At 42.0% G+C, this 13,811-nt stretch overlaps 1 protein-coding gene across 1 annotated transcript in view; it reads right to left on the reverse strand.

Moving 5' to 3' along the window:
* The window catches only part of nkd (naked cuticle), a 167,165-nt gene extending 153,765 nt beyond the window's left edge, over nt 1–13,400 (reverse strand). The window contains exon 1 of the mRNA XM_067146318.2: nt 13,033–13,400. Coding sequence (XP_067002419.2) covers nt 13,033–13,186 — 154 coding nt within the window. The 5' untranslated portion in view covers nt 13,187–13,400. The remainder of the gene's footprint in view (nt 1–13,032) is intronic.
* Nucleotides 13,401–13,811: the final 411 nt, after the last annotated feature.

Genomic DNA, 13,811 nt, shown 5'->3' on the forward strand with positions numbered 1-13,811 from the left:
GCTTTACAACTTTATTTTATTTATTGCTCAACAGGCATTTCTGTCCACTTACAGAACATTTCCATTTTTATTTCTAATGTTATAAACTATAAATAATTTACAATAAAAATTAAAATATGATACCTAATACTATACTATACTTATGAACTATGGACAGTGGTAAGTGTGTGTTTCAACTTATTATTTTAATTACTCCTAAAATATACGTTGTTAATCTACATTAATCTAAGGACTAAAATATCCATGGTACACAAGTATGCTACTCTATTTAATTTATGCATTCTCTCTGTGTGAGTTCCCCTCTGACTGACTTTAAGAAGACACTCTCCTCGTTAAATATGCCCACGTTTGGCATTTTATTAACTGACTGACATATTCTGTTTAATGGTGAATTCATACGGTGATTTGTGTTTGACCTTTTAATGAAGAAAGTTAAATTATTTCTCTTACTTCCAAATGGTGCATACAGGTTTATTTGGTGCAGTAACTCTCGGTTATCTGCTTTACCTTTGAGAATTCTATGTAGGTATTTTACACTCGTTAATGATCTCCTAGTATGCAACTTATCTATCCCAAAATTTGTTATTAAGTCACTATATGCCACGTATTTTGTACTAGTTTTAGAGATACAGAAATACAGATATCTTAAAAATTTAGGCTGAACATTTTTCTAATTTCTATTTCTTTTATTCGTTTATTACACGATGGATTCCAGACTGTATAGATACATATTCTATTACTGTTCTAACTAGTGGATTGTATACCTGTATAATAGCTTTGATATTTTTGAATTTGTTTGTGTTTCTCATTAAAAAATCCCAGGGTCCTATAGGTCTTATTTACGGCGTTATTTATATGTATATTGAAGTGATTGAAGATATGACTCCTAAATACTTCTTTCCTCAATTCGTTTTAAGCTGATACCCTACTGTTCATTTCACAAGAATGGATTTTTGGTTGTCTTTTTCTAGTTAAGATCATTGATTCACATTTCTTAACATTGAATTGAATTGGAAGGAATTGTATTTTCCCCATTTAGAGGTCTTGTAATTTTTCGTTATTCTGGTTTGAATAAATCTGCCTATTTCATGATCTTTAAACCCATTAGGGATTAGAATGAGAACTTCCCGGATAGAAAGACAGAAAGGCCGGTGACATATGTTTGGTGAGTGGAATGCCCCTGATGATTACATTGATTACATTTACCTCTATCAAACTCTTCTCTCTGGTTCTTCCTTTCGAACCTCTCTTGATCAACTCTTGTTCCTTAAGATCACCTAGAATAGGCAGTTATTTTTCACTTTCATTCGCCCCATTTTCAAAACTCATTCAATTTTTTTGAAAGTCAAGAATTCTCCTTTTTTCCTGTGGGTGGGGAAGGATTGTAGAGGGACAGGTACATGCAGCCCTTTACCTTCTAGAGCCCGGAGTTATAAGCACAAATAGGTTAATTATGTAGTGAGTTGCATAAACTGTAGGAGTTCTATGTCGTATCCCTAATACTTTTACAAATCTCAATGCAGAATCGTTGTGCGGGCTAGAAGATGTTTGCTACTCACTAAGTTCGCACTCTGACCTAATAGTGCTTAGAAATCCGGGCTCTACAACGCGCTCTCTGTAATGTTAAAAAACTACTCCAGAGGGGATGAAGGATAAAGAGTTCATGAAGAGGCGACCAGGCAGGAGTCCTAAACTCGGTCATTTTCCTCTTCTTCCAGTGACAGTGAGGACACACCTTTCCATTTTTCGCTATCTTATTTCCTATTTCCTCTTCCCATCTTTCTATAATTCCTTTATATTACTCCTCCTCCGTATTAATAGGATATGGAACTTCTGTACTTAACCCTCATAAGTCCTGATGACGATATATCGCCAATGCTCGGCCTTAAAAAAACGACTGACGATATGTAGTCGATGCCCGCACTAGCTAAAAAATATCAAGTGATATTTCATCGATGAAATCTTAAACTTTGTAAATACTTATTTTTTCAAATTTTCTAAACTTTTCTTTTACTTGCAATTCCTTTGGAAAAATATATAGATTTCTCAATATTTTGGAAAAAGAGAATCACATAGCCCAGATTATTAACTAGAACCAATGTTTTGACTTATGAAAGGAGAACCTAAAATCTACTACGAATTCGAACCCTCCAACCCAAGGCACAGGCGTCAACCGTCTAACCAGCTGCGCTACCAAGCCGGATGAGAACAAGACAGAAAGGTCGGATAGGTAAGATGAAAGAAGAGCGTAGAACCTGAGTGGTATGTGAGGAATGTGGTAAGGAAGCAATTCGGAAGAAAAGGTCTGTCTCAGCAGAGATTGTGACACAATGGCGCGGGTTACCAACCAGACAGACGGAGTAAATAATTGGCGAGTGGCGGTCAGGAAGCAGGCTGCGATATGGGCCAAGAGAGAAAGGCGGGCGGCGCCAGCTCTTGGCTACGAACGAGGCGGGGAATATTTTTAGCGGCCATCAAACAAACCTCCACCGCTACAGCTCGAGTCAGACTCTCATAGCAAGGCAGCCGAAAGATCCTAGCAACATACCTCCGAGTACGATTTGCCAGTCCATGAAGCAATCACTGACGGTTCAGTTTATGGGACATTAACCTTTAGGACATGAGTACCATAGCTGCGTCTGCGGGTCAATGGTAGAGTGCCGGCCTCAGGATCCGAAGGTCGCGGGATCAAACCCGGAGGAGGTAGTCGGACTTTTAGAGGGCGGAAAAAAGTTCTTCCGCACTCTTGTGTCGAATGATATCAGTACATAACAGATCTCGGTGACACATTTTGTGTTTACTCTACAAAATTAATTAAAATTCAGCCACAGAGCAGTTTCTTTGCCATCTGGTAGAGTAAAACGGAAGGTCGAAATTGGCACTCAGCAGCCAAATAGCGTCGAATCAAAATGCCTGGAGATGGAGGTAGAGGCCATACGACTATTATTATTATTATTATTATTATTATTATTATTATTATTATTATTATTAGGACTGCCTGGCCGAGGTGGTAAAGGCGTGCTCGCCGGAAGAGCGTGGGTTCGATTCCCCGTCAGGAAGTAGAAAAATGAAAGAAATGAGATTTCCACTTCGGGAGGTGAACATGGCCCTGAGGTTCACTCAGCCTCCACCATAAATGAGCACCAGGTTAATTCCTGAGAGCAAAGGTGGCCGGGCGTAGATTTAACCACTCTACCCCAACAAGTGCCAAGGTTACGAATGGTTGAAGCATTTACCTTCCAACCTACCAAGGGCCTTCATGGCCTATACGTAGATGACTTAGCTTTGATGATATTATTATTATTATTATTATTATTATTATTATTATTATTATTATAATTAGCATGGCTGAGGAAGTTAGAAAAAGTTATTTTCTCCCTTATAATTTCCTTTCCGTCTCACCGACACAGATAGGTCTTATGGCGACAACGGGGTAGGAGTGGGATGGAAACGGCCGTGGCCCTAATGAAAGTACAGACCCAGTATTTGCCTGGTATAAATATGGGAAACCACGGGAAAACATATACAAGGCTGCCGCCAATGGGGTTCTTACGCGTCTTTCGCGGAGCAAAGTTCTCTGCGAAACGTAAAGAATCTGACCTTATTTTCTTGACACGGTCATGTCTAAATTTATTTGGAGTTGCAATCTGTATTTCTGTCAACGTAAGCTGAGTATTTCTTAAGATTTGTATCAGCGTTTCCACGTGACATTATAGCCGACACACACAAATGTAAACAAACTATTTCTTTACGATCCGAGATATACCTAAAGTTGGGATAAAAATTCAAACATTTCAAAGAGACTATTTTATATCAAAGTATAATTCCAGATGTGCATATTATCATTAGCGGATCTGAAAGGGTACTGACCTGACCGAAGTACACACAAAATCCATTCTCCCGAGAGCACATGATGTTAACAGTGATAAAGAGACGGAGTTCAACCAGAAGGTAATGACTACAGTAAAGTATGGTTAATTGCGTCTGAACTTTTAGTCAGTGAATGTCCTTTGTTCAAACTAATTAGCAGACGCTAGCGCAGGCCAGGCGGCGAGTTTGACAGATGACGCGAGCATAGCAAGCACCGCCCTGCCTACGTGACGGGGATTCAGGGTGCAAGCCGCATGGCAGACTTGGCTCGCTGCCAACACGACCCTTCGCTGGAGAAGGATACAGCTTGCCTTCCTTCTCTTCCGGATCGCCACCTCTAGTTGTGGGCGTTTTGATGGTAAAGGAAACTTTCCACCACTTGTTTTCACGTTCTCTTTTAAAGAATTTAAATCACAAGGAAAAGGTACGACACAAAATAATGTCTCGCATAGGCCTAAATGCAAGAACACGAAATACATCTATGTGGGGTGCTAGAGTCTACCATATCACCCGATTCCGTCACGAAAGCCAGGATGCCGTTACAATGACCGCGTGCATCCAATATCTGCATAGCGTCTGGAGGGCAGAAGTCGTCTTGGCAAGCTAGGGCCTGTGCGTGATACGGACGAACGTTTTTGTTGTTAAAGATATGGTGTTGTTGTTTGGGTCATTAGTCCAGAGACTAGTTTGATGCAGCTCTCGTTGCCACCCTATCCGGTGCTAACCTTTCCACACCTATCGTTTTTACCGCATACACTACCGTCAAAAATATTAAAATGTTACCTATCATTTTATCTGTTCTTCTGGTCAAATTTTGCCCAATCGATCTTCTCTCACCAATTCATCTCACCATCTTCTCACCGCTTCATTTGTAATTCGATTTATCCATCACACTTTCCTCCGCAACACCATATTTCAAATGCTCTATTCTCTTTCTTTCTGAGCTACTTATCGTCCACGTTTCACTTCCATACAATGCCACGCTCCAGACGAATGACTTAAAAAATCATTATAATTCCTATATCAATGTTCGAAGTGAGCAAATGTCTTTTCTTAAGAAAGGCCTTTTTAGCTCGTGCTAGTCTGCATTTCATGTCTTCCTTACTTCTGCCTCTTTAGTTAATTTACTACTGAAGTGACAATATACATCTACTTCATTCAAGACTTCATTTTCTAATCTAATATTTCCTGCACCACCTATCTTCGTTGGACTGTGCTTTATTACTTTCGGCCGGGCTGAGTGGCTCAGACGGTTGAGGCGCTGGCCTTCTGACCCCAACTTGGCAGGTTCGATCCTGGCTCAGTCCGGTGGTATTTGAAGGTGCTCAAATACGTCAGCCTCGTGTCGGTAGATTTTCTGGCACGTAAAAGAACTACTGCGGGACTGAATTCCGGCACCTCGGCGTCTCCGAAGACCGTAAAGGAGTAGTTAGTGGGACGTAAAATAAATAACATTATTATTACTTTCGTTTTGTAATCCTCCAACACTGTGTCCATACAATTCAGCAATTTCTCCAGATATTCTGGAGATTCAGATAAAATAACACTATTTTCGGCAGATCTCAAAGATTAGATTTCCTCTCCTTGGATTGTGATTCCCTTTCCAAATTCCTCTTCGATTTCCTTTACCGCCTGTTCTATATAAACAATGAAAAGGAAAGGGGGACAAACTGCAGTCTTTCCTCGCTCCTTTCTGGATTGCTGCTTCTTCTTCAAACCACTCGATTGTTATCACTGCAGAGTGATGTTGTACATATTGTATGGAGATCATTCTTCTTTCGCGGTATCCGATCTCCATCATAATGTTGTAAACAACTGAGAGGCACTCGAGATACAAGTTGGTTGTGGATTTTATCGCATCTGTAAATTTGATCCGAAATGACAGTGTTTGTGCGGACATTTCCATTTTATGTTTCTCAGACCTACTTCGGTTAATATTAATTCTATTCCGACTCGTTTATCCAACATTTCATAGTCCTGGCTGTCCTTGTACTGTGGCGTGTCAGAACTTATGGATTTTCCTAACAACCGAATGCAAGGTCAAGATGTATCCGAGGAGGCAAATGATGGCTGGTCTGTGCCCAGGAAAGGTGAAGTTTAGCTTAACAATAATACGTTCTACTTCCTCGGACCGCATCGTCAAGCACTGGTCTTCCAGTAGCCTATATTCTTCTTGCAGCGCCTTCTCTGTTACTGGAGGTTAGCCACAATCACAGCGTAATCAGTCCGTAAGATCCTCAGCCAAGAGTGTTTACTTTAATCGCGACCTCTAAGTCCATCAATTTTACGCTGTATGATCAATTTTAGTACATTGTACTTATCATTCCTTATAATATACCCAAAGTAGGCTGTCTTTTTTTCTTGAAAGTACACATCAACATTTGTTCCCTCCTCATGCGCCTGAGAACGACAGCACAGGAGATGTAGTCAGTCCAGGAGATCGGTAACATCCTTCGGAAAACCCACATCTCGGAGGCATTTATTCTCCTAATGATGTTGTATTTCAGAGTCCATGTTTCAGCGCCGTACAAAAGCACTGAATATACTGTACATAGCATCTGACGAAGCTGTGACGTGTATTCAAGCTATACAGACGAGAAATATGCCTGTTCACCCTGAAATATACCGCCAAGGAATCAACGCTACAGAGTTGCAGAACTAATGATGCTGAAAGGATAGTTTTGTCCTCCAAGTTTAAAATGAACCTTCAAAATAAATCGACTTTCTACCTGACTCTCTATGACCAAATATTATATAACGCGTTGTATGGTATTTGATATAAACAACTTAAAGCTACCGAGCTTGTCATTCTTTGAAGGTTAAGGCTAACCATCAATTTCCCTCTTCTAGTAGAATCATAAATACTCATAATCATTCTCTTAAACAGGGGCCGATAACCCCATAGCAAGACCTTTCAATATATTTATCGGCAACAACATGTCATGCTAAACGCAAACATGCCAAGCAGACTACTCACTGATACATTATTTCTGTTCCTACGTCAATTAAATTCAATGTTAATGTTTGTGTTGGCGAGCCTCGTACGTGTGATACACAGCGTATGTTATTTTGCTGGGCGAAGCTTGGAACAATACCAGCTGCAGTTACATCCTGTGGGTCTCATTTGAACAAAATTAAGATGATAATAATAATAATGAATATTCACAGCTTGTTTCTAGTCATTCGACCGTGTCACGAATGAGATGAATGAAGCCCCCCATCTAGCGGCGAGGATAGGAATTGTGCCGGGTGCTGAAGCCTGTCACACTCCCTGGCGCAATGGTTAATGACTAACAGATGAAATGAAATGATATGATATTGGAGAGTGTTGCTGGAATGAAAGATGACAAGGGAAACCGGAGTAACCGCAGAAAAACCTGTCCCGCCTGCTCTTTGTCCAGTACAAATATCACGTGGAGTGACCGGGATATGAACCACGGAACCCAGCGGTGAGAGGCCGGCGCGCTGCGCCTGAGCCACGCAGACTTTATCATGGTAATAATAATAATAATAATAATAATAATAATAATAATAATAATAATTTCATGTGGCTATTCTTAGCCTGGTGTGGCCCTGTAAAGCAGACCCTCCAGCGAGGGTGGGCGGCATCTGCCGTATAATGGATACTGCGTGTTACTGTAGTGAAGGACAGTGTTGAATGTGAGTTGCGGGAATGCTGGGGAGAGAGCAAACACGCAGTACCACTGAATGTTAAAATCTACGACCTGACCTCGGAATCGAACCCGAGGCCCTCTGAACCTACGCTGACTATGCTGACCACTCAGCCAAGGAGTCAGACGTGTATCTAATGAAAGGAGTCAGATGACTCTTCACCTTTCCTCTTCGTAGAAAAGGAAGCTGAACACATACATGGTTCATGCAGTCTGTCGGATGTTTTCAGCTCAGCATTTTATCTTGTCGGAACCTTCTTTGCTCTCAAAGAGTTCTTTTAATAGCCCGCACTTCCGCATTTCTCAACTTAGCAATTCTACTAACATCAAGCGAAGGAAACAAGATGTATACGTCAAGATTTCCAGCATAAATGAAAAACTAAAGGGGATGAACCAGGAGGAACAATAGCACATTAAAGTTCGACCGTAACGGAACAACAGTATGTTTTCATTTCCGCTATGTAAAGAGCATAAACCAAACCCTAGTGTGCAACAGCCCCCAAGGGCCATGGTCTACCAAGCGACCGCTGCTCACCCCGAAGGCCTGCAGATTATGGGGTGTCGTATGGTCAGCACGACGAATCCTCTCGGCCGTCTAACTTGGCTTTATAGACCGGGGCCGCCATCTCACATTCAGATAGCTCCGCAATCGAAATTAAGAAGACTGAGTGGACCTCGAACCAGCCCCCAGATCCAGGCAAAAATCCCTGACGTGGCCGGGAATCGAACCCGCGGCCTCCGGTTATGTGGGAAACTGGCTAGCCCTACCCAGTTCTATATATATTTATTTATCCACCACGAGATGTGGCGTATTATCTAAAGACAGTGTGCGGAAGATGTGAGATAAGCACACGGCTCGTTTTAATTGACCTTTTCTGAATACCTTCCCTTTTTTCCCGTCAGTCCGAGTTATAGGTACATGTTAAGTCCGTCCGGGAGGAATGCAAAGAATTATGATGATGACAAATACACAAATCATTAACCAGGATCTACTATTGAGAGAGACAAGTGCAATATTAGGAGGGCAGGACTGTACATTAGAAAGTATTTTACAACGGAACATAATCTAGTCACATAATAAAAGTTAAAACTCAGTTTTAGTGTTTTGTATCTTCTGTACGGATTAGAGCGCTTATCGGGAGCATAATCTAGTCAAGTTCAGATTTAGTGTTCTGTATCTTCTGTATGGGTGGGAGCAAGTTTGTTGCTTTCACAGATACGTCTCATCTTCGGCTTTGACAATATGGAAGTGACTGAGGTATGACTGATGCTAGTAGCACCACTATCGAGCGAACTGGCTACAAAGTTTGAGGCACGAACCGTGAGCTTAAATTCGAGGGACAGTGGGTTCGAACCCCGCTGTAGGAAACCCTGAAGGTGGTTTTCCGTGGTTTCCTATTCTGACACCATGGGCTGTAACTTTATTAAGGGCACGGTCACTTCCCAGTACAAGCCCTGTGTCCCATCATCGCCGCAAGACCTGTCTCGGAGAAAAAACTTCTGATGAATGATGTGAAGGTCTTACTAATAGATCTGGTTGGTGCATGCATTTCAATGGGCTTGGCGGTCGAAGCAGCACCTTCTGGCTAGCAACGGGAAACTATTTTTCTCATTTCCCTAGCGCGCCTCTTAGGTGATGCTTAGGCTGTCTATGGTGGAGCTGTTGGCATCCAACTAACTTTCAGGCTGAGAACTGGACAAACATACAATCACGCTTCAATATTACTAATAGTCCTCAAAGGACTGGAAATAAAAATAAGTTATTATCCAGGAAGGTGGCCACAGAGGACTTCAGGGCAGCTAATCCATATCCTCCTCCGCTTATCCTTTACAGTAGCAAGTGAGAGGTGACCAAACGACGGCTGCGATTTCTACTGCTCTATTAAGACTAGATGAGGGTATTCCTTAAAATACCTGTTTGTTCCTGACGCTGCTAAACATGCAGAGTAAAGTTAAAAACTGCACGTTTTAAGTCAAATTATGACTAATAAGAGGCATTGTTGACAGTTTCAAATACACTACCTAGGGAATGAATTAATGCAAAATACAGCGCTAGACAAGCAAGAAGGTGCATCAGCACCCGAGCGTAAGAAACTTTGTATGGAAAAAGGAAGTACCAAGGAAGTGTAAAGAGATAATGCACAAAATGTATTATGCACCCACATTGACTTACGCGGCTGAGACCTGGACAATAACAAGTAGGGAAGAGAGTGTAGGGGGCATCGCGTCCGCCTGTCACCCGGCGGCCCCGGGTTCGATTCCCGGCCGGGTCAGGGGGTTTTTAATTGTAATAATTAATATCCTTGGCCTGGGGACTGGCCTTAATCTTCCTTTCCTCACACACAACATTCCCCACTACCGCCATTCCAATTACACGCAGGTTCCCAGTAGGGGCAAAAGATCTACATGGGTCGACGCCCCAAACAATAGCATTTAAAAAAGTACAACTCAAACCAGCGAAATTATTGAAGAAGTATAATAGAAAAGACAAGGTGAGAAACAAACAGGTCGGAATGGAAATGAGAGAAATGACAGGATCAGATGATTTGGACATGCAAAGAAGATGGTGAAAAGAATGGAGATGAAGTTCGGGGGAAAAGAGAGCGAGAGAGAGACCTAGAACGAGGTGGATTGACTCAGTCAAGAAGAAGGAACCTGGACTGGGACAAAATGACTGGAAGCGGAACAGTGGAAAGAGAGAGGAAGGCTGAGAAGTGCCACACATGCCCCAACCCGACAGGAGATTGAATAAGGGAAAAGGAGGAAGAGGACTGCTTTTCCTACGGCTTGGGCCTATTTAAGTGCCTAAAACGTCATTTTTAATTATTTTTTTCCTCGTTGATCGCTAGAGCCCGATCACATCCTATGAGAATGAGAATATATTCTATCGACATAGAAATATTCTGACGCGAGGAGCAACTTACACTAGAAAACCTTGAAAAATAGATATTAGTGTAATGTGACTAGAGATTAAATGGTTTCAGTACTATCGGTACAGTTCTATTCAGTCCGGCTCCTTGGTTGAATGGTCAGCGTTCGGTTCACAGGGCCCAGGATTCGATTCCCGGCCGGACCAGGGATTTTAACTGCGTAGGGTTACTACTCTGGTTCGGGGATTGGATGTTTGTGTTCGTGTCATTATTCTTCTCTTCATCTACGTACACCATAGCACACCACCACACAACAGCGACTGTATCCCTCCACACAGGGTTGGCGTCGGGAAGAGCATCTAGCTGTAAAACGGAGCCAAGATCCCAAGGAAGACGTACAGTTTCGTTCTTTGGAAGAATTGTGAACAGTAACAAACTGTCACTTCCACTCACAGTAAACACTCACCTTAACATTGCTCAGGAGATAAGTTACTTTGAATTTCAATTAGTTTACATAAAACAGGTTTATAAAAGAATTTATTGTGTCTATCTGAACTACTTTAATGCCCATATGGGTTAACTAAAACATAATATTAAATGCCCAAAATATCTTCAGCTTAATTCTAACGTAGATAAAATAACTAATAATTACAAATAACAACACAAGAACTAGTGATGTATAGCAAAATATGCCTCTTCAAGCATTGCTCTTTACACAGAGCTCACGAGATGAACAACAGATCCACAAGTTACTCGCCTGTTGCATTAACCATGGACTTCACACCTCCCTACACCCACACCTAAGCAAATACACACGCTGAGCACGTAATAATTTCAATGTAATTCCACTGTTCGCGATTATCATTGAAATCGGTGCTTCTGTCGTGCATTTCCAGAAGAAGAATGATTACAGTACAGGTAAACTATCAGCACTAGCAGAACAGCGACTGGCCAGAGTCTTCTCACCAAGGCGGCCGCGGTTCGAATTTCGGCCAATGCATATGGATGGGATTTATGAAATAAGTCACGTCCCATGGTTCTGATTGCACGTAAAACTGGAAGTTCTATGGTGCTATGATAACGGTATCATCAGTCATGTAAAACTAAGAGCTTCCTTTGCTTTAACATATCGCCAACTGCTCAGCAACGCGGCTGTGGTTCGAATCCTGGTCGGTGCAGGAAAAATTAAGAAAAGTTACTACTAATTGAATTTCTTATTAAAATGCTCATGTCGTAGCTAATGATAAAGCATTACTAACGTTCATGTTAATTTCAAACTTGTTTCAAATATGAGACTGGCGCGAGTAGTCCAGAAGTGTGCGAAAATATGTACTCGTACAAAGATCTATGAATAGGAATTTCTTCCTTTCAGGTAAAACAACAATTTCTATAACACAGACTGGGTCATAAAAACTTACCAGTTTCAGTAGAAATGTTCCCCTTCTTTCAAATGTATACCTGCGATTGTCGGTACCAAACAACCTGTCGGTAATCAGAAAGCTACTTTAGATCCACCACATCTTAATATGCCCCTATCCAAAATCTACTGACGCTTGAATCTTGATGACATTTAAAAGTATTCAGAAATACCCATAAATCACAGGAAGAATATTCTGGATACCGGTACTGCAAAAGATACAGAAAAATAAAGTAATAAATATACTTAAATATTTATGTTATGTTTCAACCGTTCCTGTTTGAATAGAAATGACCGTGGGCGTTCTGTTTACACTCAAGATACAGCACACAATAAACAGTTTCGAGAATAGTGGAAGAAAATTACTTTTGAGCGTTCCTCTTGCTTTTAAGCCAACGATTATGGCTGATTTGGACTTAAGACTTAAAAATAATAATTTAGGACGTCATTACTTGCCAATGACGGTACTGGAAATTATCAGAATCTGTCATTACCACTTCCCGTACGATATTGTACTGAAGGTACAAACAAGTCTCTGTTCCTTCCGGTAACACAATGATCAGTCTGCTAAGCAGAGTAAAGGGTGAAGGTACACAGAAAGAAGAAACCGTACTCGATGTGCACAGCGGAAGCGTCACGACCTGCTGGCTTCAAGTCGTGAGTTTCGCGCGGCTGTTCTACTTTGCTGTACCTGCGGATGTACCAGCGTAGCTCGCAGAGCGGTCTAGTGGAATGCGAGGCGGCAGCGTGCTACACAGAGGAGTTGAATTCTCTTTCTCCCTCGCTCTTTCTTCCTCGCAACACGTCATGGAAGATTTTCTTATCCTTTCTTTCTTTTTAAGCTTCACAATTACAGAACTGTTTTGTGTGTTGCTGTTGTTGTCGTCCGCCTGTACACACACATCATGTGGAAATAAAAGCAAAGAACAGCAGCAGCAAGCAAGTACTCGCTGGTGCGTGTTGTGCATAGTAAGGTAGCGAAGAGTAGAGAGAAGCGGTCTGGTCCAGCCCCGAGCCCCGTAATTACAGCCTTCATTAGGGCGGCCGTATCGCTCTCCTAGCACGAGGTGGGCCACTTCGTGCACAATGCTTTGTACCGCTCTCAACTCCTGCGTTGCCGAATTTAATAATAATAATAATAATAATAATAATAATAATAATAATAATAATAATAATATTAACATAGATCAAATATAAGGGTTACCTGTAAATTGTTTGTATCCATTGAGAAACTTGCTCTTCCACCATTTGGCCAAGTGTGCCGCCATGAGGGTACTCATGGGTGAGTCCTGGTCGAAAGTTCTCAACGAAGTTGTTGTTGGCTCACATAGATACGGAACTTGCCGTGAACGCGTCATGCACCTTCACTGTATTCACTAATTTATCACGATCACACTGAATAACACTCACTAATCCACATTATTTCTGATAATGTCAAGAACTTTCAAGCTTTCCTTAACGTCAGTAATGCAAGCAGAGGGAGAGGCCGTGACATAACCACCACGCAGTAACACAAGGATAACAACACACGTGGACTTGTGGCTCGCGCAAAGGAAGCCAGCGCACGTCCATTGCGCTGCTCGGCCGTTGCTGCACTGGCGCGCTGCTGCCTTCCTACGAGGGCCACTCTCCCCTCCCCCTTCCTCTTCTCTGTTCCCCACCCCACACCCGCTCTTGGAGCCGGCAGGCCGGCCTGCAAGACGGACGGACTGACGGCGGCCCGCGGTAAAGGCAGCCAAAAAGAACAAAAAGGAAGAAAAAAATAAAGGAAAAAGGAAGAAAAGGGAAGAGGGGAGATAGAAGAAAAGGCCGCATCGACACTGTTGCCAGGTGTTTGTCAAACTTGCGTGTGTTTGTGCGTGCTTGTGAGTGGTGCACGCCTTCGTGCAAGAGATCGATACATTTTATTTTCGAGTGGCAGAAAGAAAGAAATATGTTTACACAACCGTGACATACACACGAAGACCTTAGTAACCTTTCATC

Source organism: Anabrus simplex, chromosome 4 (assembly GCF_040414725.1).
Source record: "Anabrus simplex isolate iqAnaSimp1 chromosome 4, ASM4041472v1, whole genome shotgun sequence".
Classification (NCBI taxonomy): domain Eukaryota; kingdom Metazoa; phylum Arthropoda; class Insecta; order Orthoptera; family Tettigoniidae; genus Anabrus; species Anabrus simplex.